At 37.8% G+C, this 26786-nt stretch overlaps 1 protein-coding gene and 1 pseudogene across 6 annotated transcripts in view; both read left to right on the top strand.

Moving 5' to 3' along the window:
* The window catches only part of DDX4 (DEAD-box helicase 4), an 81759-nt gene that overhangs the window by 34154 nt on the left and 20819 nt on the right, over positions 1 to 26786 (top strand). For 4 of the 6 annotated variants that reach the window (XM_055251660.2, XM_055251663.2, XM_055251658.2 and 1 more), the window contains 10 exons: positions 11323 to 11424; positions 12429 to 12515; positions 13302 to 13349; positions 16618 to 16665; positions 16768 to 16815; positions 17053 to 17195; positions 17849 to 18001; positions 19181 to 19335; positions 21907 to 22036; positions 23724 to 23890. In XM_055251660.2, the coding sequence (XP_055107635.2) occupies positions 11323 to 11424; positions 12429 to 12515; positions 13302 to 13349; positions 16618 to 16665; positions 16768 to 16815; positions 17053 to 17195; positions 17849 to 18001; positions 19181 to 19335; positions 21907 to 22036; positions 23724 to 23890 (1081 nt within the window). The remainder of the gene's footprint in view (positions 1 to 11322; positions 11425 to 12428; positions 12516 to 13301; positions 13350 to 16617; positions 16666 to 16767; positions 16816 to 17052; positions 17196 to 17848; positions 18002 to 19180; positions 19336 to 21906; positions 22037 to 23723; positions 23891 to 26786) is intronic. The other 2 variants (XM_055251661.2, XM_055251664.2) reach the window with 2 other exon arrangements.
* LOC129468754 (uncharacterized) lies at positions 8527 to 8647 on the top strand (annotated as a pseudogene).

The raw sequence follows: 26786 nt of genomic DNA, 5'->3' as shown, positions 1-26786 counted from the left end.
TTTTTAACAGAGTTGTTTGTTTTTCTGCTTGTACATTTAATTTCCTTATAGATTCTGGATATTAGGCCTTCGTCAGATGCATAGTTTGCAAATATTTTCTCCCATTCTGTAGGTTGTCTGTTTACTCTGCTGATAGTTTCTTTTGTTGTGCAGAAGCTTGTTCATTTAATTAGGTCCCATTTGTCAAATTTTTATTTCTGCTGTGGTGGCTTTTGGCATCTTCATCACAGAATCTTCCAGGGCCTGTGTCTAGAATGGTATTTTGTAGATTATCTCCAGGGTTTTTATAGTTTTAGGTTTTACATGGTATTCTTTAATCCATCTGGAGTTGATTTTTGTATGTGGTCTAAGGAAGGGGTCCAGTTTCAATCTTCTGCATGTGGCTAGCTAGTTATCCTAGCGCCATTTATTGAATAAGGAATCCTTTCCTTATTGCTTGTTGTTGTCAACCCTGGCAAAAATCAGATGGTTGTAGGTGTGTGGAATTCCTATTTGCAGCTGCTATGATTTTATACCTAGAAAACCCTATAGTCTCTGCCCCAAAGTTCCTTGATCTGATAAATTACTTCAGCAGAATTTCAGGATACAAAATCAATGTACAAAAATCAGTAGCGTTCCTATCCACCATGTTGTTAAAATGGCCATACTGCCCAAAGCAATTTACAGATTCAATCTACCAATAACATTCTTCACAGAATTAGAAAAAAACAATTTTAAAATTCATATGGAACCAAAAAAGAGCATGAATAGGCAAGACAATCCCAAGCACAAAGAACAAAGCTGGAAAGCATCACATTACCTGAGTTCAAACTATACTACAAGGCTATAATAACCAAAACAGCATGGTACTGGTCCAAAACCAGATACCTAGACCAATGGAACAGAATAGAGAGCACAAAAATAATGCCTTCTTTTACTTTTTTTTTTTTTTTTTTTTTTTTGAGGCGGAGTCTCACTCTGTCACCCAGGCTGGAGTGCAGTAGTGTGATCTTGGCTCACTGCAACTTCCACCTCCCGGGTTCAAATGATTCTTGTGCCTTTACCTTCCCTAGTAGCTGAGACTACAGGCATGTGTCAGCATGCCTGGCTAAGTTTTGTATTTTTAGTAAAGATGGAGTTTCACTATGTTGGCCAGGCTGGTCTGGAACTCCTGACCCTCAGGTGAGCTGCCGCCTCAGCCTCCCAAAGTGCTGGGATTACCGGCATGAGCCACTGTACCTGTCCTTGTTTTACTTTCTAATGTCACTGGATCTGTTGGTTGTGGTTTTTTTTCTCCCCCCTATGATCTCCAGAATGTGCTATAAATTACAGAAGAGGGACAATGTGAATCTTGGTCAGTTGCAATTTAGATGAACTGGGGATGTCTCTGTCTCTGAGTAGAGTCATTGGAAATTTGAGGGGGGAAGAAATTGTAGATTATTTTTTGTTCAAGTCTAGCTTTATTTCACCATACTCTGGTAATTCAGCTTCTATTGAATTTGAGATGAGATTGTATCAAAAATTACCATGCTTAATTCTTGATTATATATGGCAGTCATGTTAAAATAGCAATGACAACAAAACGTACGAAGAATATAGTGAACTTACTATAAAATTGCTACAGATGTGCAAATCTATGATAAGAGGTTTTATTGTTTGGAACTACATAGTAATCAGATACATCAGTGTTTTTGCCGCACCTTGGAGACATTCTTTTCCTTTGCCCGTTAGGTAGGTAGCTGGCTGAATTAGGCCCTCCCTAGTGAAGGTAGGACTTGTGGATTTCAGAATGAGGGAAGACTGTCTCCTTAATTACTTCTTACGATAATTGTAGGGAGGGGTGGTGGTGGGGAGAAAGTTAAGCTAAGAAAAAACAAAACTCATCTTTTACCATATTTTTTTTACCAAGCAATTTTTGGCACTTAATGTTCCTCAAACGTAGCTCATATTTGAAATTTTTTTCTTCAGACCAGTGAATATCTTTTGCACTATTAACATTTACTTTAAATCAATTTAATTCATATTTAAGTGAGGCAGTCGAAACCGTTTGCAGCTCTGTGTGCTTGGTCCTGACTTATAGATTAGTGTAGGATAATTAGCAGGGACACAGCCATTTTTTAGGGTATCTCTGATTCCCATTCTCTGTAGATGTATACATTTGAGGATAGGAAGTTTGCATATAGGGGTCACTCAGAAAATACATGTGTGTATATATGTTTATATTAAAATATGTAGACAGGTACACATACCATAAGTGTATAGTTCAATTATATTTCACAAACTGAACTTACTTGAGTTCAGTGTGTTCACCAGCATTCAGGTCATGAAATACAAATTACTAGCACCTCAAAAGCCCCTTTTCATGTTCATTTTTTACTCACTAATGACTCATTACCCCCAAAACTTCTTTTATGACTTCTAACAGCATACGATAATTTTGTCTCTTTTTATACTTAGTATAAATGGAATCATATAGTATGTAGTGTTTTATGTTTACCTTCTTAGTGTGTTTTTTGCAATTGTAGATCATTATTACTGTTTAGTATTCTTTTGTTTTACTGTTGTTCTGTTAGTGATAGGTATTTGGATTACCTCCAGTTTGGGGCCAGTATGAAAGTGCTTCTGTAAACATTCTAGTATTCTTTTGGGTGTCATTAGTACATACTCAGAAAAAGAATTGCTAGGTCATAGGCTATATATATTTTTGGCCTTAGTAGTATCGTCAAATGTTTTCAACGTTTAAACTAAGATACACTCACATTCTAACCAATGCTTGGTATTTTCTTTTTCTTTCCTTTTAACCATTCTGCTGGTTGTGTGGTGGTGTACTCATTATGTATTAAATTTCTATTTTTTTGCACTAATGGAATGGGGAGCACTTCTTATGTTTATTGGTCATTTGGACATCTGGACATCTTTTGTCAAGTCATTTGCCCGTTTTTCTATTGAGTATCTTTACTTTTACCTTTTTATTTGTAAATGATTTAAAACTTAAAAGTTGCAAGAATAGTACATAAAGATAGTCCGGGCGCGGTGGCTCATGCCTGTAATGCCAGCACTTTGGGAGGCTGAGGCGGGCAGATCACTTAAGGTCAGGAGTTCGAGACCAGCCTGGCCAATATGGTGAAAGCCCGTCTGTACTAAAAATACAAAAATTAGCTGGGCGCATGCCTGTAGTCCCAGCTACTCAGGAGGCTGAGGCAGAATAATCGCTTGAACCTGGGAGGCAGAGGTTGCAGTGAGCTGAGATTGCGCCACTGCACTCCAGCCTGGGTGACAGAGAGACTCTGTCTAAAACAAAAAAAAGTAATTGTCATTAATCTGGAGTTTATTTTTGTATATAATGTAAGGATCAATATACATTTTTTTTTTCCATATAGATGTTCAGTTGACCTAGTATCACTTACTGAAAAGACCGTCCCTTCCACTCTGCACTACATGGCTGCCTTTGTCCTAAATTAGGTGGCTTATATATGTGTATCTGTTTCTCTAGGTTTTATTCCACTGGTCAGTTTTTCTATTTTTGTACCATTGCCCCATAATCTAATTACTGTGGTTTCATAATAGGTCCTGATATCTGGCATTGTAAGTCTTTCAAGTGCTTGTTTTTCAAGTGCTATGGTTTGGATGTTTGTCCTTCTCATGTTGAAATGTGATTCCCAGAGTTGGAGGTAGGGTCTAATGGGAGGTGTTTGGGTCATGGGGGCGCAGATCCCTCATGAATAGACCTGTTTCCTTGTGGGGGTGTTGAGTGAGTTCCCTATTAGTTCCCTTGACAGCTAGTTGTTAAAAGGGCCTAGTACCGTCTACTTCCTCTGCATCATATGATCTCTGAACACACCAGCTCCCTTTCACCTTCAGCCATGGATGGAAGCAGCCTGAGGCTCTGACTAGATGCCCAGTCTTGAACATTTTCAGATATCAAATCTTGAGCCAAATAAACCTTTTTTTCATTAATTATCCAGTCTCAGGTATTCCTTTAAAACAACACAAAACAAATGAAAACCTCAAGATTGCCTGTTATTTTTAGTCCTTTGAATTCCTGTGTGATTTTTAGAATCAGCTTAACCGATTTCCAGAAGAAAAAACTATCTTAATTTGCATTGCTGTAACAAAATGCTATAAACTGGGTAGCTTTGTAAACAACAGAAATTTATTTCTCACAGTTCTGGAGAGTCAGAAGTCTGAGATCAAGGCACCAGCAGATTCAGTGTCTGGTGAGGGCCCATTTCCTGGTTCATAGATGGTGTCTTCTGTCTGTGCCCTCACATGGTGGATAAGGCCAGGCAGCTCTCTGGGGCTGCTTTTATAAGAACACTAATTCCATTCATGAGGGCTGTACCGTTGTGTGGTTACATCACATTTGTTTATTCTTCAGCTGATGAATGTTTGAGTTGTTTCCACTTTTGGGCTGTCGTGGCTAATGCTGCCATATTCATTTGTGTACAAGTTTTTGTGTGAACCTATGTTTTCATTTTTCTGGAGTATATACTTAGGAGTGGAATTGCTGTGTCATATGCTAACTCTTAATGTTTGACTTTTTGAGGAACTGCCAAATTATTTTCTATAGCAGCTGTACCATTTTATATTCCCACCCTCAGTGTTATGAGGGTTCTGATTTCTCCACATCCACCAATACTAGTTGTTACTGTTTTTTTTTTTTAATTATAGCCATTCTACTGAGTGTGAAGTGGTATCTCACTGTGGGTTTTTTTTTTGTTTTTTTTTTGAGACACGGTCTTACTCTAACCCAGGCTGGAGGGCTCTGTCACAATCTCGGCTCACTGCAGCCTCAACCTCCCAGGCTCAAATAATCCTTCCACCTCAGCCCTCTGTGTAGCTGGGACTACAGGTGTGTACTACCACGCCCGGCTAATTTTTGTATTTTTTTAGAGATGGGGTTCCACTACATTGCCCAGGCTGATCTCGAACTCCTGAGTTCAAGCAATCTGCCTGCCTCAGCCTCCCAAAGTGCTGGGATTACAGGCATGTGTGCCACAGTGCCCAGCCCTTATTGTTGTTTTGATTGCATTTTTTGATGACTGTGATGTTGAGCAGCTTTTCATATGCTTATTGACCATTTGTATATCTTTGGAGAAATGTCTGTTCAGATCCTTCACTCATTTTAACAATTGGGTTGTCTTTTTATGTTCTAAGATTTATTTATATATTCTCAATATGAGTATCATCAGCTACATGATTTGCAAATGTTTATTTTTTAATTTATCTAATTTTTTTTTTTTTTAAGACAGAGTCTCGCTCTGTTACCGGGACTCTGGGCTGCAGTGGCACAGTCATGGTTCACGACAGCCTCAACCTCCTGGTCTGAAGCAGTCCCCCCACCTCAGCCTCCTGAGTAGCTGGGACTATAGGCATGTGCCACCATGCCCAGCTAGTTTTTTTATTTTTTGTAGGGATGGGGTCTCACTATGTTGTCCAGGCTTGTCTCAAACTCCTGGGCTCAAGCAGTTCTCCCATCTTGGCCTTCCAAAGTGCTGGGATTACAGGCGTGAGCCACTGCATCTGGCCTGCAAATGTTTAATAACCTCCTGTGGGTTGTCTTTTCCCTTTCTTGATAGTACCCTTTGAAACACTAAAATTTAAAATTTTTATCCAACCCAGTTTATCTTCTTTTGTTCTTTTGGTGTTATAACTAGAAAACTGTTGCCTAATCCAGAGTCATGCAGATTTTTTCGTTTCCTTCTAAGAATTTTATAGTTTTAGTTCTTACACTTAAGTCTTTGATGCATTTTGAGTTCATTTTTATAGATGGTGGGGGGTGGGGGTCCAAATTCTTTTGCATATGGATACCAAGTTGTTCTAGCACCATTTGTTGATGTTTTATATTGATGTGTCTAGATGTGGATCTTTTTGGGTTTACCCTCCTTGGAGTTGAACTTCTTGGATTTATAGATTAATAGTTTTCATGAAACTTGGGATATTTTGAGCTTTTTTGTGGTAAGATCTCTATAACATAAAATTTCCCATATTAACTATTCTTAAGTGTATAATTTTTGGCATTAAGTGCACAGTATTCTGTCATCACTATCATCACCCAAATAGAAACTTTGTATTCATTAGACAACAATTTCCTGTATACTCCCTTAACCCTGGTCTTTGGTAACCTCTATTCCATGTTCTCTATGAAATTTGTCTATTTTAGGTATTTCATACAAGTGGAATCATACAATATTTGTCCTGTTGTATTTGGCTTATTTTACTTAGCATCTTGTTTTCAGTGTTCATCCATGTTGTAGCATGCATCAAAACTACATTTCTTTTAATGGTTGAATAATATAATGTATTTACCACATTTAGTTTATCCATGTGACGGACACTTGGATTGTTTCTTCTTTCTGACTATTGTGAGTAAGTCTGCTATGAACATTCACCTACAGTTATCTGTTTGAGTCCCTGTTTTCAAATCTTTTGGTTATATACTTACAAGTTGAGTTGCCGGGAGATGGAACTGGGTAAGTTAAAATGCTGCCAAATTTGCCGTTTAAAAAAAAAAAATTCCCTGGGTTGCGTCAAGCCTTTCATTCATTTCTAGAGTTTGGAAAAAGTTAATTCTGACAGTTCTTGCCCATTTTTTTCCTTGCCTTTTTGGAGTAGTGGAATTTAGAGTTCCTTACTTGGCCATTTTTGCTGATGTCAGTGATACATATCATTTTAGTGTTTTCATTTTATTTGTTAGTATGTAGAAATATAATAACTATCTGGTAAGTATTTTTTTAAAAAGTAATAAAAGATGTTCCTTTTTCTTTTATACAAAGGTTAGATGATTTATAAGCTAATTTCTTTCTGAAGATGTTGTCACCAAACATCTTTAAGAGTTATAAGAGATTGTCAGCTGTCCCTTATGAAGTGCAGACTATACCTTCTGGAAGGACTCATGTTACTTTAAGAAGTATGTTAATGTTGGCTGGGTGCAGTGGCTCACACCTGTAATCCCAGCACTTTGGGAGGCCAAAGCAGATGGATCACCTAAGGTCAGGAGTTTGAGACCAACCTGGCCAACATGTTAAAACCCTGTCTCTACTAAAAATACAAAAATTAACTGGGCGTGGTGGTGCAGGCCTGTAGTCCCAGCTACTCGGAGTCTGAGGCAGGAGAATCACTTGAACCCAGGAGGTGGAGGTTGCAGTGAGCTGAGATGGCGCCACTGCACTCCAGCCTGGGTGACAGAAAGAGACTCTGTCTCAAAAAACAAGAAAAGGACTCAATTTGAATTTTTAGAAACTTACAGAAAAGAATAAAGGTAACGATTAAACACAGATGAAGAGAATGAATTAATCCAAAGATAAATCTGTGGAAATTCTCCAAACTTGGAAATGGAAAACACGAGAGCAGTTAATAAATAAGGTATGGAAGATAGACTAAGACTTGTGGTTCAACATATGACTGTCTCCTGAGGAGAGGCCAGAAAATGGGAGAAGGACGGGAAAGAAGAATATTCAAAGAGAATAGATGAGACTTTTCCAGAGTTAGAGAGGCACAAGAGTCCTCAGCAAATAAAATTAAAAAATTCATACCCTTATGCATGTATTGAAATTATAGTATTACAAAGATTTTTAAAAACCTGTAAAACTGCTAGAGAAAAAAAGGTAGATTCGCCTTTAGAAGAACATTATATTCACAACAGAATTTTCTTCAGTAAAGGTAGATGTCAGAATGTAATAGCATAGTATCTTCAGAATGCTGAAGGAGAATAGCTCTGAACCCAAATAACTATATTCAGATAATTAGGTGCCAGGGAGAAATAAGGCCATTCAGATAAAAATGGTATTTAATACTCTCATACTGTTGAGTAAGAACTACTAGATTATATACAGTAATAAGACAACTGATTGCAGGAAGAAAGGCATAGGAAACAAGAAGCAATGATGAGCAAAAAAAAACATAAAAAATGTAAAACAGGTAAACATATTGGTAAACTTAAGTATTGACTATATAAACTAGCAATAATGACTATTAATTTAGGGGTTCTAGAAACAAAAGTGAACTAAAATACTAGCAAATGAAAAGACTTAAATTCTTGCCAGCTCAGTTGAAAGGAAAAATATTTCTTAAATAAGTAAAATTGAAGGGTAATCAGAGAAGGTATAAGATAAAATGTGTAACTTGCTAATGGAGGAAATCCAATAGAAGGACAGAGCTTGGTAGGAAGAAAGCTAGATTGAAAATAGTTTATTTCCTAAATATTCATGCTGAAAATTGGTAAAAAATAAAATACATAGCTTTACGATTTGGGGAAAACAGGACAGAAAGGAAAACAAAAAGCATCGAAAAAACTCTGTAAAGAGAAAACACAAAGATTGTAGAAATAAAAGATCTATGTATCAGTAATCATAACATAGGTAAGCATATTTCAGTACGGAGTTGAAAGTAAAGAGGTCAGGCATGGTGGCTCATGCCTGTAATCCTAGCATTTTGGCAGGCCAACAGGGGAGGGATCTCTTGAGGCCAGGAATTCAAGGCCAGCCTGAGCAACTAGATCTTGTCTCTACAAAAAAAAAAAAAAAAAATTTTTTTAATTAGAAAATAGGCTATGGCCATACTACCCTGAACGTGTCCGATCTCATCTGATCTTGGAAGCTAAGCAGGGTTGGACCCCTGGTTAGTACTTGGATGGGAGACTGCCTAGGAATACTAGGTGCTGTAGGTGTCGGGGGAGGGCAGGCAAGGGGAGAGAGCATTAGGGAAAAGAGCTAATGCATGCTGGGCTTAATACCTAGGTGATGGGTTGATAGGTGCAGCAAACTACCATAGCACACGTTTACCTATGTAACAAACCTGCACATCCTGCACATGTACCCTGAAACTTAAAAGTAAAGAGAAAAAAGTGTTCAATAACTCAAAGCTGAATAGAAATAGGAGATAAAGTATACTGTAAGGTAGAATTATTAAGGATAAAGAAATTCATCAGGAAGACATTATAGTTCTGAACATGGTTCTAATCTAACAATATACTAAGATGCACAAAGGAAAATAGACATAAGGAAAAATTTGCAAATCCTAGTAAGTTGAGACAGCAGAATAGAGATTAATAAGAATATAGAAGATCTGAATGCCACTTACTCAGCTTGATTTAATATTTGTTTGGAATCATATACTCTAAAATTATAAATCATATATTTTTCCAGCATGTATGGAAAATATGTACAATTTGATCATCTTTTAAGAGTGACCTATGATAAATATATCATAGGTCATGTTCTCTTATTAAAATAAAAGTAGAAATCAATAAGTCTAACCTTCATGATTTAGAAACTGAATTTCTCAGTTTATGAATAACAGTTCATATGGAAATCCTGAAATACTTAGAATTTAATAACAGTAAGAACAGAACACATGAAAACTTTGAGGATATAGCTAAAGCAGCTGCCTCTTAGAGGAAATTTTATAGCCTTAAATGCATCAGAGAAAGGATAAAATGTAAAACTTGCTAATAGAGGAAATCTAGTAGGACAGAGCTTTGCAGGAAGAAGACTAGATTGAAAATAGTTTAAATATTTCTTTTCTCAGAAAAAATGTGAGTTAAGTGTTCAAGCTAAGTAGTTAGAAGGGAGACGGCCGGGCGCGGTGGCTCACGCTTGTAATCCCAGCACTTTGGGAGGCCGAGGCGGGTGGATCACGAGGTCAGGAGATCGAGACCATGGTGAAACCCCGTCTCTACTAAAAATACAAAAAATTAGCCGGGCGTGGTGGCAGGCGCCTGTAGTCCCAGCTACTCGGAGAGGCTGAGGCAGGAGAATGGCGTGAACCCGGGAGGCAGAGGTTGCAGTGAGCCGAGATCGTGCCACTGCACTCCAGCCTAGGGGACAGAGCGAGACTCCGTCTCAAAAAAAAAAAAAAAAAAGGGAGAAAACTCAAATAAAAAAGGTAGTAGACATAAATGAAATCGAAACGGATACAATAGAGTGTTCAGCAGTAAAAGTAAATGAAGTAGTTTCATACGTCAACAAAGTTCAATAAAAGGAAAAAGACGTGGGGCCAGGCGCAGTGGTTCACGCCTGTAATCCCAGCACTTTGGGAGGCCGAGGCGGGAAGATCACCTGAGGTCGGGAGTTCCAGACCAGCCTGGCCAACAGGGTGAAACCCCATCTCTACTGAAAATACAAAAATTAGCCGGGCATGTTGGTGCATGCCTGTGATCCCAGCTACTTGGAGGCTGAGACAGGAGAATCGCTTGAACTCTGGAGGCAGAGGTTGCAGTGAGCCGAGATGATGCCACTGCACTCCAACCTGGGTGACAGAGTGAGACTTTGTCTCAAAAAAAAAAAAAAAAGGTGGAAGAAGATATGTTTAGTTCCATTTAGTTCGTAAGACTCTAAGATAACACTAATATGTCGCTTAAGGCTAAGTACGTAGTTGATAAAATTAAGACCAAGGAAATGATAAACTGTTCAGGATATTGGCTGGTTGGATGTTAGTTGGAAGGAGTGCTCAGGGAGAAGAGAAGCATAGGGCAAAAGAAAAACATGGGCTGCAAATATATTGGAAACATTTTAGTCTTAAGCTGGGCAGTGGAGATAAGCTTTCATTTTATTATATTTTTAATTTATATATGTGTTATATATTCTTTTACTGTCATGAAAACATACCTTTACAGAAACGGTTCCAGAAGATAAATTTTTTTGAAGAGTTTTGTTTCATTTTTAAATAGGCTTTAAAATACGTATACTCTAATATTCAGAAATAGCATATATAGAATTTCTCTTTATTCATCATTCTCTTTAAGTGTAAATAGTTGCAAGTTTACAAATGGAACAGTCTCTATATCCTGCCCAGTTGGTACTTTGGTTTTGCAATAATCTGGTTCTACCCTATGAGTCTGCCCTATGTGCAATTAAATTTTACTTGAATTGTTTCTACTAATCTTTTGGTATTCAATTCAATTAAAAATTGTTTGTACCTGGAAATCACACTTTATATGTGCCTGCATGTCTGTGCTTTGAGTAAGATGTTTACTATATTCTATATGGAGCAGATACAAGCCTAGGATTTATTTAATTCTTTTGTGCATTGTGGAAATCCAGTTAACGGTGCAGTTTTGGTGACTTTCAGTGTTTTCATTCAAGTGCTACTTTTTCCGTTAGGTGATTTTTAGACTCGATTCTCAAAGCAAGCAGTGAGGTTTTAAAAAATTGTAGCCATATCTATTTATATTAGTAAAATTGAACACTTAATAGGTCAAAATGTCATTTTTTTGATAACAATGCCTTAAAATACTTGCTTAAAGTTACTGAATTATTCAAGGCTTAAATTAAATTTGACCATGTCCCCAAGATTTCTTTGTTATTGTTTTGTGTTGTTCTTGTTTGTATTTTAATATTATAGGCTATCGAGATGGAAATAATTCAGAAGCTTCAGGGCCATCCAGAAGAGGTGGAAGAGGTAGTTTCCGAGGTTGCCGTGGAGGATTTGGTCTAGGAAGTCCAAGTTAGTAGTGGATTTGCAAATGATGTGCTTCATGAACTGTTAAAAAGAAAATGATTAAAAAATATATGTATCAAAGAAGGTTGTTGTTATGAGGATTATATGAGAATAGCTTAGCTCAGTGACTAATACACATTAATCACCACATTGTATATAACATTATTTTTTAGACAGATTTAATTGCATATTGGTTAAGTTGAAATGTATGAATTTAAAAAATAAGTTTGAGTGACTCAGTTCTTTAATATTACATACTATTCATTGTTTTAAGAGCTTTGATAATATGGCTGACTTTATAAACAGGTGACCTTCTATGTGGCTCTACCTCCCCACATACCTTGTTTCACCAGTGTGGCTTTCTACCTTAAATTTTTCCAGCCATCATTTTTTAGAGATAAGGTATTGACTTCAGAGGTCACTGTTGGAATGTGCGTGCCTCTTAACAGAGGAGAATAGATTTATGGTTTTGGAAGCTAAAAACATAAATTTGTAATAATGATTTAATAGATGCATAGCAGACTAGTGAATTGTCACTTTCACAGAAGTTTAGGGATTTTGAAGGGTTACCGTGCAGGACTGGTAAGGTTTGATTTGGCAACAGTGGGAGCAAGAGGTGCTATTTTGAAGAATAAGTAGTGAAATGATGCAATGTGAAGTTTCTCAGGCAATTTCTAGAGATTTAACTTGCTTGTGTCATATTTTGGCATAGCACTGGCCCTAATTTATTTTATGAAATATTTTAAATACATTTTGAGGGAGTAATTTGTCATTGAAGGACATTATTTGTAGAGAATTCCTTTGCACAATACTTAGTTTAACTTGGTTTAATAGAATAGTTTAACTTAGTTTAATAGAATAGTTTAACTTAGTTTAATAGGACAGTATTTTTCTATTTTACCCCGCATCTTTTAACTTCTGATACTATAACTTGATTTTTTTCTGTTTACTGAGCGATTAAAAAACTTCTTCGAAGTAATGTAATCTAATTTTACTTTCTGCAAATCAAGATAATGACTTAGACCCAGATGAATGTATGCAGCGCACTGGTGGCCTTTTTGGTTATAGAAGATCAGCATTAAGATTAAGTGGCACAGGTGAGAAATAGAACTTATTACTGAATATTAGTTATTGATATATGTTTTTAGCACTAGGATTAGTAAACCTAATATATATGTTAAAGTATGCTAGTTTGGCTTATGATTTTCTCTGCTTTTAGATCTGTAGGTAAAAATATGTGGACAATTTTGTCTCCCTTATAAAATTTGTGCAATGTGAATTATTTATTCTGTGTTATCTACCAGTTAATTTGAGGTGTGAATTATTAACTGGAGGAATAAAGGATTCTGAGTTAGGGGAAAAGGATTAGTGTGAGTTGAAGTGAAAATGAAAACACAATTGATGAAAAATGTTCAAATGAGGTTAAGGTTAAAGTTAAACCTAGAGGCCAGGTGTGGTGGCTCATGCCTGTAATCCCAGCAGTTTGGGAGGCTGAGGCAGGTGAATCACTTGAGGCCAGGAGTTCGAGACCAGCGTGGCCAACATAGCAAAACCCTATCTCTACTAAAAATACAAAAATTAGCTGGGCGTGGTGGTATGTGCCTGTAGTTCCAGCTACTCAGATGCCTGAGGCACGAGAATTGGTTGAACCCAGGAGATGGAGGTTGCAGAGAGCCAAGATTGTGCCACTGCACTCCAGCCTGGGTGATAGAGTGAGACTTGAAGAAAAAAAAAAAAAGTTAAATCTAAAATTAAGAGATGGATGGGTTAAAGGACCGGGATTCCTAAGTAATAACTTTGTTGAATAGAAATAACAACGTGGTTTGTGTGCTTGGGCAGCAGCTGTGTTTTATCTAAATATGTTGCAAAACAATGCCTTACAGGTTATGGTGATACTTCTCAAAGCAGAAGTGGCAGTGGAAGTGAACGAGGTAAGTTATTTTGTTTATCTGAAAGAAGTTAAAATCATTGTATTCCAAATTTAATTTTTTTCTGTACTTCACTGGTTGGAAACAAATTTAATTTTTGAAGTTAAAGGTAACTGTTACTGCTTTCATACACTGTGAAGACCATAAATTTACACAGCCTGTTTTAGATAGTTCCTTAATACCCTCCAGGTTATTGCTTCTCTGATCCAGCAATTCCATTATAGGAATTATATACTATAGATATATTTGCAAATACATGTACAAGGATGTACACCGAGATGTCATTTATAATAAGTAAAAACTGAAAATCACCTAAAATTCATAAATAAAAAACTGTTTAAGTCCAGGTGCGGTGGCTCACGCCTATAATTCTAGCACTTTGGGAGGCCTAGGCAGGCAGATCAGAAGGTCAAGATGAGACCATCCTGGCCAACATAGTGAAACCCCTGTCTCTACTAAAAGAAAACTTAGCTGGGCATGGTGGTGCGTGCCTGTAGTCCCAGCTACTCAGGAGGCTAAGGCAGGAGAATCGCTTGAATCCGGGAGGCGGAGGTTGCAGTAAGCCGAGATCACACCACTGCACTCCAGCCTGGTGACAGAGCGAGACTCCGTCTCAAAACAAAAAACAAAAAAAAAAACTGTTTAATAAAATGATAATCATGAAATGAGATGCTGTGTGGAAGTTAAAGACTGAGATATAATATGTACAAATCCTTATTAAAACAATATACTTTTTCTTATGGAATAGTTGATTTGGTCTGAAGGATAAAGTTAGCTCAATATATAATTTTTTACTCTTAAAGTTTTCTCTTTTTTTTTTTTTCTTTTTTGAGACAGAGTCTCACTCTGTCACCCAGTTTGGAGTGCAGTGGTGTGATCTCGGCTCACTGCAACCTCCGCCTCCAGAGTTCAAGCCATTCTCCTGCCTCAGCCTCCCTAGTAGCTGGATTACAGGCACCTGCCACCACACCTGGCTAATTTTTGTATTTTTAGTAGAGATGGGGTTTCACCTTTACCAGGCTGGTCTCAAACTCCTGACCTCAGGTGATCTGCCCACCTCGGCCTCCCAAAGTGCTAGGATTACAGGCATGAGCCACTGTGCCTGACCTTAAAATTTTTTCAAAGTATAGATACTTCAGTGTCATATAAAAGTTAAAATGCTCTCCAGACTAGTAAATCAATGAAGCTTGCTTGATGTATTTGGAAGATTCTCAGTAATTATTATTAGTCTGAGAGAATTCAGAGTGACATTCCCCCCACCCCTGCTGATTCTTATATTCTTCAATATAGAAAGAGTTTATTAAAGACTAGCTAAACCAAATCTCCTACAAATATTCACAGCCTATATAAAGGAGGATTTCAAGACCTGTGGACATACAAGATAAGAAAATTAGAGTTCACATAGAAAAAATGTTACATCTAATTAGCTTTTGAATCTAATGCAGTCATAGTACCTAAAAGTGGCACAACAGATTACTCGTTACCTAAAAACCAGAAAGGTAATATATAGAAAGGAGTTAACAAGCCTGATTGTTCATCAAAAATTCATCAGTAAACGAAATTGAAAATCTTACTTAAAAGGCTGTTCTTGGCTAGTGTATATTAGTTAGGGTTCTCCATAGAGACAGACCAAAAGGAAGGAGGGAGGAGATGGATGGATGGACGGATGGATGGATGGATGAGAAGGAACTAATTAGGGGAATTGGCTCGTGAGATTATGGAGCCTGGGAAAGTCCTATGATAGGCTGTCTGCAAGCTAAGAACCAGGGAAACCAGTAGTATTGTTCAATTCAAGTCCAAAGGAACCAGTAAAGTTTTTTTTTTTTCTTAATACTTTAAGTTCTAGGGGACATGTGCACAATGTGCAAGTTTGTTACGTAGGTATACATGTGCCATGTTGATGTGCTGCACCCATCAACTCATCATTTACATTAGGTATTTCTCCTAATCCTATCCCTCCCCCTGTCCCCCACTTTCCAACAGGCCCTGGTATGTGATATTCCCCTCCTCGTGTCCATGTGTTCTCACTGTTCAGCTCCCACTTATGAGTAAGAACATAGTGTTTGGTATTCTGTCCTTGTGATAGTTTGCTGAGAATGATGAGAACCAGGGAAGTTGATGGTGTAACTCTCAGTTCAAGGCCAAAGACCTGAGAACCTCTTGGTGGGGCGGAGTAAGGGGGCGGGGGATTGCTGGTACAAGTCCTAGAGTCCAAAGGCCAGAGAACCTGGAGTTCTGATGTCCAACGACAAGAGAAGAAGGGTGTCCCAGCTCCAGAAGAGAGAGAAAATTTGCCTTTCCTCTGCCTTTTTGTTCTGTCTGGCTCCTAGCCTATTGGATGGTGCCTGCCCACACTGGATGAGGGTCGATCTTCTTACTCTGTCCACTGATACAAATGCCAGTCTCTTCTAAAACACCTTCACAGACATACCCAGAAATAATGGTTTATCAGCTACCTGGGTATCCCTTAATCTGGTCAAATTGACACCACAAATTAACCATCACAGCTAGCATCTGAAAACTTGGATTTGGGACGGGTTCCCACCATCCTAATTGGTAAGAGCGACTCATTTTGCATAAACCATTTGTGCGTTGTGGTTTTTGCTGAATATTTGCTTTCCTTCTGGGAGTCTGGAATTTGGTATGTGCCAGGCAGAAGGTGAGTACATTATTAGCCCCTAATAAAAACCCTGGGTACTGAGTCTCTAATGAGCTTCTGAGTCTCTAATACTCTTCTCTGGTAGAGTTTACATGTGTTGTCACAGCTCGTTGCTGGGAGAACTAAGCACATCCTGTGTGACTGCAGTAGAAGATACTTGGAAACTTGTGCCTGGTTTTCTCTGGGTTTTGCCTATGTGCCTTTTCTTCTGCTGATAGTACTCCCTGTTTTTTCACTAATAAATCATAACCATGAGTATGACTATATTCTGAGTCTGGTGAGTCTTCCTAGCAGTTATTGAACTGGGAATGGTCTTGGGGACACCCCCCCAAACACAGGTTCTTTTAGAAAATACATTCCTTTGCTGATTAGGAAAGAAATATAACAGCTTAAACAAAATGTAGTAATATTTAATAATCTCATCTACGTAAAATCATCTTGAATACTACAGAAACTAAAAATCTACATGATTCTATTTAATTGTTTCAAGTATTTGTAAGAAGGGAATTTAAAGTTTTTTAGAACTTGTTCTCTTTGAAGACAAGCAACGAAAATAAAGATGTGCACAGCCTTGCATCTTGACCGATTGTCACTTATGAATTTCTTTAATAGGTGGTTACAAAGGTTTAAATGAAGAAGTAATAACAGGCTCTGGAAAGAGTAAGTTTTCCTTAAACAAGGTGTTTGATTTTTGTAGTGAGAGTTCTTTTACCCTTCAATTTTAAAAAACATGTATCTCTTTTTTATTTGATCCTCTTCAAGATTCTTGGAAGTCAGAAGCAGAAGGAGGAGAAAGTAGTGATACTCAAGGTATATTAACATTTGTGTGACTCACATAGAAGTATGTTGTGTTTTAATAAAAATGCTTAAGTATTTTACTTAAAAACAAAGTTATCTTTTAAAAATTTGAACAGTGAAAACTTTAAAGGTAAGCAATGGGAAGTTCCATAGTATTTAAAATTTGATCTTGTCAATTTTTGTCTATTTTCTCTTATATTTTCTTTTAGTCTCTGTAACGTACATTATGTTTTTAATTTAAATTCCAAGGACCAAAAGTGACCTACATACCCCCTCCTCCACCTGAGGATGAGGACTCCATCTTTGCACATTATCAGACAGGCATAAACTTTGACAAATACGACACTATTCTTGTGGAAGTGTCTGGACATGATGCACCACCAGCAATTCTGGTCAGTGTATTAATTGTTTCTGTATTAGCCATGTAGCAAACTTTGCTTTTAAAATACATTATATAGTTTGTAAAGCTGATATCAACACACAGATTTCACCTTTCGTATATAAGGTGAAAACTTAGGTTGGAAATTTAGAATGATGTCTTGCCATCTACAATAGAATTAATTGCTATGCCAAAAGAGAGTAATAGATTTCATCCCCACTCCCCATACCAGGATGAGAATTTTATTTAAACTTACTTAAAAGAATATTTTTCCTAGTGATTCAAGGTGTTTCCCCAAGATTGTGAGAAAGTGTGTCTTAGGGCAGTGATTTTTCTGAGAGGGGGAGCCCTCTGTCTCCTATTGATAATTATACTTAGAACAAGCCATTACTGAGCAGAATTCTTCATATCTCATAGGTTTTAAGGGGGCAGGAAAAATGTTTTTAAAACCACCATTTGTGGAGAATACTTCCTGATTCTGTCAAATCATATTATAATATACAGGCTTTGAATATTTACTTCTGAGGGGAGGCATGTTACTAAAGTCACTTTAGTATATAAAGTAGAATTAACAGAACTTGGAAAGTAGCTCGAATGAAATATGCTTATAAATGATTTGCATATGATATATAGAATGTAATCACTGCTTTTTTTTAAAATTTTCAGACTTTTGAAGAAGCTGATCTCTGTCAGACACTGAATAACAACATTGCTAAAGCTGGTTATACTAAGCTTACTCCTGTGCAAAAATACAGTATTCCTATCATACTCGCAGGACGAGATTTGATGGCTTGTGCTCAAACAGGGTCTGGGAAGACTGTAAGTCTTTCCCCACATGTCCAAACTGTTAGGTTTTTTGAGCTTTGGTTCTTCCTTAGTAACTTGGTTTCTTCTTTTGAGTAGAAGGTTTGTAGATTTTCTGTTACCTGTCATAAGCATTGATGGTTTTGCTTCTGATTTTTATTAGGATTTGTGTACTTCTGAAGAAATAATTCTGAACTATTTCTAGGGTAGTGTTGCTGTCCATAGATGTTTAATCCTTTCTGTGTTTACTCTTTCTGAAACATGGTAGTATCTAAAACAAAATGACTGAAAGTCAAAGCAGAGATTATAAAACAGTGAGAGAGGGAGAAAGTAATTTCTGTGTTATAGCTGGTACACTCTTGAAGTCAAAAGATAAAGAATGAGAACCAGTTACATGCATTGTGCATGATTCCTTAGTATTCAGTGACCTCAGGTTATGCTAATTATAAAAGAAGTCTGATGAGACCAGTCGGTTTTAGGATTAATCTGGGAGATTTGTGTGTTAATTACGACTCCATGAGATGAGACTCTTATTTCTATGATCATAGAGTCCATGAGGTCATACCATTTTAGTCTTAATCAGCCTTCATAGTAGAATTGTAGGGAAAAATAGGTATTGTATAGCAGCTAATAAGAGTGTTAAACATGGTTTTGGAGGTGGATTTTAGCAAGTGTCTTATTTGCTTAAGTGAGAAAACTGTAGCACAAAATTTCTGTTGCCTGATGTAACTTCAATAAGGGTAATGTGTTCAGTAATACAGATGATGATTTCTAAGTTTTTACTCTGTGGGGCACTTTTGTCATCCATTCCGAATGATAATTTTATGACCTCAGAAGGACTAACTTAGAGTAATTGTTCACTGTAATGATTTGCAGCAATTACATCTATTATATTCCTCTATAAATAGGCTAATGTTGTTGATCTGTTTAGAATTCGTGGGTGTGCTTTTAAAAATACACTGAAAAAATTTGATAGGGTAGATTAATTTTACCAAATTTTATATTGTATAATAAGACCATAAAGACCTAAATGTTAAGAACATCTTGAAATGAAAGTTGTTTTCATTTTCTCATCTTAAATTTACCAGTAAGATGGAAGTAGAGTCTAAAGGCTATAAGGACATGAGGATTAGCTTTCCATGGGGATAAAAGTGTTGTGCTATAAGTTTGTAAACTAAGCAACTTAACTTCTAGGCGGCTTTTCTCCTACCAATTTTGGCTCATATGATGCGTGATGGAATAACTGCCAGTCGTTTTAAAGAGTTGCAGGAACCAGAGTGTATTATTGTAGCACCAACTCGAGAATTGGTCAACCAGATTTATTTGGAAGCCAGAAAATTTTCTTTTGGGTAGGTACATCAGAATGCTACTCACAAAATAGTTTTTTCTTTAGAGATTTTTTTCTGCTCACTTTTGGAAGAACTTAGTAATAATGCACTCATGTAATTTTTAGCATTACTTAAAGTATTTTTTTATTATCTTGTTTATGGAATCCTTTTTATTTTTAAAAAGAAACATGCTTATTAAAAATTAGGTTAATAGGTTGGACTTGGTGGCTCATGACTATAATCCCAGTGCTTTGTGAGGCCCAGGCAGGTGGACTGCTTGAGGCCACGAGTTTGAGACCAGCCAGGGTAACATGGTGAGACCCCATCTCTACAAAAAATAAAATAACTAGCCAGCACGTGGTGATGCACACCTGTTGTCCTAGGAGCTTAGGAGGTTGAGGCAGGAGGATTGTTTGAGTCCAGGAGTTTGAGGCTGCAGTGAACTGTGATTGCACCACAACACTCAGAGCAAGACCCTGTCTCTAAAAAAGTAAAATTTTAATTTAAAAAATAGATAATACTAAAGTAGAAAATAGTGAACATACTGGTATTATTTCTTGGTAGTCTTAAATGTATATTTAAAAATGAACTCAGGGTATTCTAATAATTTCCTATTCTTTTACATACAACTTTATAACACAGAAAATGCTTATTGCTTAAGAACTGATTTTTAATGACTTTTAAATTACCCATGCGTATACATTTTATTTCTCTATTCTGAGGTATTTAGGTTCTTTCTAACGTGGGGCTATTGTAAACAAAATTGCAATGTACATCTTGCTACATAGTTTTTCTGTTTTGGCGGGATATGATGTCTTAACACCTGTAATCCTAGCACTTTGGGAGGCCAAGATGGGCAGATAGCTTGAGCCCAGGAGTTCAAGACCAGCCTGGAAAACATGGTGAAAACCCATCTCTACAAAAAATAACAAAAACTAGCTAGGTGTAGTGGTGCACCCCTGTGGTCCCAGCTACTCGGGAGCCTGAGAGATTACCTGAGCCTGGGAGGTCGAGGCTGCAGTGAGCTGTGATTGCGCCACTGCACTCCAGCCTAGATGACAGTGAGACCTTGACTTTAAAAAAAAAAAAAGTTTTCTGTTTGAAGTATTTTCTTAGAATAGAGTTTTATCAATTTTAATGTTAAAGAGCAGGAACTTATTTTAAAGCTTGCAGTTAATGTGTATTTGTGCCTGCAATGTATCAGGAGTCCAATTTCAGTATACCCTTTGCCAACATTTAGTTATTGCTGTCTAACAAACTCCCTTAAAACATAGTTGCTTTCAACAATAAACATTTACTGTCTCACCATTTTGGGGGCTTAGGAATTGGGGAACAGCTTGGCTTAGCTGGGTTCTTCTGAGTTAAGAGTTTCTTATAAGATTGTAAACGAGATGTCAACCAATCCTGGTTTTATTGTCAACCAGACAAGACTGTCAACCAGACAAGATGTCAAGCCAGCCATCTTTGGGCTTCACTGGATCTCTCCATAGGGATGCATGATTAAATGGCACTGGCTTCCCCTAGATTGAGTGATCAGTAAGAACAAAGAGGAGGCTGTAATAGCTTTTATGAAATAGTCCCAGAAGTCACACATTGTCCTTCTGCCACATTCTCTTTGTAAGAAGCAAGTCACTAAGTTTGACCCCACTCAGGAGTGGCTGTATTATAATTTATTGGAACTAGTGCAAAATTGAAAGTGCAGGGTCCTTTGTTGTAAAATTACTACAAATTTCAAGGCAGCAACAACAGAGCATTAAATGAAACACAGGATTCTTCTGAACTTGGGACTCTGTGTGACTGGACAGGTTGCACACTCATGAGGCCAGCCTTGCCCACACTGAAGGGGGAAGGTAGAATCCATATTTGAAGGAAGGAATATATTGAAGAATTTGTATATGTATGTTAAAACCACCACAGGTGATTTTATTTTTTTCCATGCTTGAAATCACTTTAATATCAAACCTGATTGATCTTTTGGAAAAACGTGGATTGCTTATTTCAGTGTTTATATCTTGCTAATCCTCATGTACCATGTTGCTTTCAGGCTTTTAAATCAAGTAAAAGATCTCAGAAATCACCATTAAATAACTTATCCATGTAATGAAATACCACCTGTTCCCTCAAAAGTATTGTAATTTAAAAAATCAAGTAAAATGTCACTTTTTTTTTTTTTTTTTTAAGATGGAGACTCGCTCTGTTGCCCAGGCTGGAGTAGAGTGGTGGAATCTCAGCTCACTGCAACCTCTGCCTCCTGGGTTCAAGTGATTCTCCTGCCTCAGCCACCCGAGTAGCTGGGATTATAGGCACGTGCTACCATGCCTGGCCAATTTTTTGCGTTTTTAGTAGAGACTGGATTTCACCATGTTGGCCAGGCTGGTCTCAAATTCCTGACCTCAGGTGATTTGCCCGCCTTGGCCTCTCAAAGTGCTGGGATTACAGGCGTGAGCCACTGCACCCAGCCAGAATTTAATGTTTTTTTAGATAGTTGAATGTTTGTTTTTTTTCTTTTTGGATTTTGTTTTATATCTTGTTAGAAACAGATGCCCAATTTTTAAGTAACTAGAAAATAACATTTAGTTTTCTTGTTAATAGGACTTGTGTAAGAGCTGTTGTTATATATGGGGGAACCCAGCTGGGACATTCAATTCGACAAATAGTACAAGGCTGTAATATATTATGTGCCACCCCTGGAAGACTGATGGATATCATAGGCAAAGAAAAGGTACGCCTTATAGGAATAATAAGGTTGTGAGATTGATACTTTTTGTTTGGTATGGGAAAACGAAAGAATGAGGTAAAGACAGATGTATTTACTAGAGCACTATTTATGTGTTAGCCTCCGTCACATTCTTTGAATGCATTCTTGTATAATTCTCAAGATAGTCACAGGGAATAGTGTTTTCTAATTTATACTTGGGAAAACAAACTCAATGAGATTATGTAATCTATTTTAAAAATCCCTGAGTTAGTTCTAGTAAGTATAGAGCTAATGTTAGAATCTGGGTCTGATTCCAGAATCCATATTCTATGTCCCGCTACGCTGGGGGAAAAATGTAGTTAATAACTTTTTATGTGGTTTCATGCATGTCTTGGGGAAATAGTTTTTCTCCTGTAAGAAATCCTTTGTGGCATCAATAATTCTGTCTCCTGTGTAAGCATGGGAATGATATTAACCAGGATTGTTAATTTTCTAAATCTTTTAAAAGATTTTAGGGCCATGTACTTATTTAGGAATTCATATACTATATTTTTATATCTCTAAATGAGTACTTTCAGTTCACCTTAATGAACCAGATTTGCTTTTTAAAACCTCTTTAAAGGGTCCTTCTGAGTTAAGAGTCTTTTTCATCCCTCAGGGTTACTAAAAAAAATGTTATTTCTGCATAAACACACCTTTCTTAGTATACTTATTAAAAGGACCCAGAGATATCTACCTTACTTTCTTGCTAAACATCTTCATAGTGGTACCAAAATCACTTTGCAAGTGCATTCTTCTGTTTATAGTGAAAGATGTTCATGCAAAGGTAAGAGGTTCCTGATTGTTCCCAAGTGATTAGAGAATGGAGAATTTACAAAGGATTTAAAGAGGTTAGAAAAAATTTTACCAGTTAGAAGATATTTGAATATGTCCTGCTGTTAGGATATTTTCTTTCTTACATTAGAGTCTAACTTTATCAAACACTATAATCTAGATCTGTATTGTCCAATACAGTAACCACTAGCCGCATGTAACAATTTAAATTTAAGAATGATAAAATTAAAAATTCAGTTCCAAGTCACAGTAGCCACATTTCAAGTGCTTAATAGCTAGCTACCTTTGGCTAATGACTAACAAGTTGAACAGTGCAGATAGGCCGGGTGCAGTGGCTCACGCCTATAATCCCAGCACTTTGGGAAGCCGAGGCAGGCATATCACAAGGTCAGGAGATAGAGACCATCCTGGTTAACATGGTGAAACCCCGTCTCTATTAAAAAAAAATTAGCCAGGCATGGTGGCATATAGTCCCAGCTGCTTGGGAGGCTGAGGGAGGAGAATCACTTGAACCCAGGAGGCAGAGGTTGCAGTGAGCTGAGCTTGTGCCACTGCACTCCAGCCTGGGCAACAGAGCAAGGCTCCGTCTCAAAAAAAAAAAAAGTGCAGTTAATAGAACTTTTAAGTAATTGCAGAAAGTTATTGCACAGTGTTGATCTTGACATTTGGTTTCTTTTAGACTTAATTTTAAAAATGCTTTATAACGGAAAATTGAACTGAAATATACAGTACTATTATCTAAGCATAACAATTCTCATTTTATACACTGATTTCTGGTCTTTGTTCTTAACAGTATTTTAACAGTTGGAATTGTAGAGAGTAGTTTAATATAAACTAATATGCATTTTCTGTTTTACCTTTGAAAATATCCTTAAAGATTGGTCTCAAACAGATCAAATACTTAGTTTTGGATGAAGCTGATCGCATGTTGGATATGGGGTTTGGTCCAGAAATGGAGAAGTTAATTTCTTGCCCAGGAATGCCATCAAAGGAACAGCGCCAAACCCTTATGTTCAGTGCAACTTTTCCAGAGGAAATTCAAAGGTTAAGTTTTTTTCTTAAAAATAATTTGATTATATACATACTTTTATCAAAGTGGAAGCACTGTGAATATCCCATTTTTAGAGATTTGTCTTTAAGATTTTAATATAGGTAATTTAAAAAGTAGATGTATTTCTAAAACGTTTACCACATTTTCCATTGTTTCTTACCTTATTCTTGGCTTTGTGTTAACATCACATTTTATTTAAAAAGTGTGTGTGTGTGTGTTGTTGTTGTTGTTGTTGCATAGAATCCAGCCAGGGTTTAATAAGTGCTTACTAAATTATTTTTATTATGCCTTCTTTTCAAACCTAAATCTATAGGATTTGGGAGAACTGAGGCTTTGGTAGAAAATTCATATACCAATTATTGGCAGATATTTGAGGATCATGTTATATACCATGTGGTCTAGTGAATTCAGAGATTAGGGTGACACATCCCTACTGGAATGGTGATTCTTTTTCCTGCCAGTCCCTTGTCTCAAGGAGCCAGAAGTGCCCAGGCAACAGCAGAAGCTTATACAGATGGTCCTATGATTCAACATAAGATTTTATGATTTTTTGACTTTATAATGGTTTATCATAGGTATTAATTGCATTTTTGACTTAAGATATTTTGGACTTACAGTAGGTTTATTGGGATGTTAACTCTGTTGTAAGTTAGGAACATCCCGATAAACCTATTGTTGGTTTATTGCAATGGCACGATCTCGGCTCACTGCGACCTCCGTCTCCCGGTTCAAGCAATTCTCCTTCCTCAGCCTCCCAAGTAGCTGGGATTACAGGCGCCTGCCACCACGCCTGGTTAATTTTTTTTTTTTTTTGTATTTTTAGTGGAGACAGGGTTTCACCATGTTGGCCAGGCTGGTCTTGAACCCCTGACCTCAGGTGATCTGCCCACCTCGGCCTCCCAGAGTGCTGGGATTACAGGCATGAGCCACCGCACCCGGCCCTATATAGTATTTTCAACTGGAGATGGGGTATTTGCATTCCCACCATTTGCTTTGGTAACTATCTAATTAGCAGCCTGACTCTTTTTAGATTCACCCTGAAATGGGAAAGTATTTGTATGTTGGCCACCCAAAATGGCAAACATGTACTATTGTCAGTCAGTAATATTTGTTGAGGATCTTTTGTGAATCATATTTGATTATAAGCTCTGGGGATATATGTTAAACAAAATGAGCTCCTATCTGACCTTGAGTTGTTTACATTATTTGCTTCCTGACTCTTCCTCAATTGCTTCATTGTCTGTTCTTAAATGTTACTAGTTGCCCATCATTCTGTGCAAAGTCCTTTTCTCAGTGTGCATATTCCCTGAGTTATGGTATATCCGTTCCGTTGGCTTCTACTTATATACCTGTAACTCTCCCAAATTTCCTCCCTGTATTCCTAATCTATCTCTGTAGCCCCAGAGTTTTTATTTTTTTTCTTCTTGAGACAGAGTTTCGCTCTTGTTGCCCAGGCTAGAGTACAATGGCATGATCTCGGCTCACTGCAACCTCTGCCTCCAGGGTTCAAGTGATTCTCCTGCCTCAGCCTCCTGAGTGGCTGGGATTACAGGCATGTGCCACCACTCCCGGCTAATTTTGTATTTTTAGTAGAGATGGGGTTTCTCCATGTTGGTCAGGCTGGTCTTGAACTCCTGACCTCAGGTGATCCATCCGTCTCAGCCTCCCAAAGTGCTGGGATTATAAGAGTGAGCCACCGCACCCGGCCCAGACTTTTAAATTTAACTTCTTGGGGTGTTTGTTCTCTCAGATGAATGACTAGTAACTCACGTTCATGTCCAAAATAGAACATAATTTTTCTTCAGCTCCCCTTTTCCAGTTTTCTTTATTCTGGTTATTGGCATCATGATCTTTTGAAGCCAGAATTGTTTGAATCATGGTGATTCTTCTGTCACAGTCTTTTAACTCCGCTTTTTTTTTTTTTTTTTTTTTTTTTTAGATGGAGTCTTGCTGTGTCACCCAGGCTGGAGTGCAGTGGCGCGATCTCGGCTCACTGCAAGCTCCACCTCCCGGGTTCAGGCCATTCTCCTGCCTCAGCCTCCCGAGGAGCTGGGACTACAGGCGCCCGCCAACACACCCGGCTAATTTTTTGTATTTTTAGTAGAGACAGGGTTTCACCGTGTTAGCCAGGATGGTCTCGATCTCCTGACCTCGTGATCCGCCCGCCTCGGCCTCCCAAAGTGCTGGGATTACAGGCTTGAGCCACCGCGCCCGGCTTAACTCTGCTTTTAAAAATACTCAACTTGGGCCAGGCGCTGTAGCTCATGCCTATAATCCCAACACTTTGGGAGGCTAAAGAGGGAGGAGTATTTGAGCCTAGAAGTTCAGGCCCAGCCTGGGCAACATAGTGAGACCCTGTCTCTATAAAAAAAAAAACTTTTTAAATTAGCTGGGTGTGGTGACACGCACCTGTAGGTCCAGCTACTCTGGAGGCTAAAGTGGGAGGATCTCTTGAGCCCAGGAAGTTGAGGCTGCAGTGAGCCACGATTGTGCCCCTATACGCTGGCCTGGGCAACAGAGTAAGACCCTGTACAACGTGGCAGTGATATTAGGGTTCTCCAGAAGGACAGAACCAATAATATATATATAGATATAAAAGAAAGTTTATTAGGGAAAATTGGCTCACACAATCACAAGGTGAAGTCCCATGATAGGCTGTCTGCAAGCTGGAGAAGAGAAAAGCCAGTAGTGGCTCAGTCCAAGTCTGAAAGCCTCAAAACCAAGGAAGCTGATAGATTCCCCCAAGAAGCCGCTGGTGCAAGTCCCAGAGTCCAAAGTCCGAAGAACCTGGAGTATGATGTCCAAAGGCAGGAGGAGCAGAAGCAAGCATCCAGCATAGGAAGAAGAAAGAGAGCCAGAAGACTCAGCAGGCAAAGTTATCCCACCTTC

This window comes from Symphalangus syndactylus, chromosome 18, assembly GCF_028878055.3.
Source record: "Symphalangus syndactylus isolate Jambi chromosome 18, NHGRI_mSymSyn1-v2.1_pri, whole genome shotgun sequence".
NCBI lineage: Eukaryota > Metazoa > Chordata > Mammalia > Primates > Hylobatidae > Symphalangus > Symphalangus syndactylus.
Note: the sequence above shows the minus strand (reverse complement) of the source record. Positions and strands in the feature narration are given on the sequence as shown.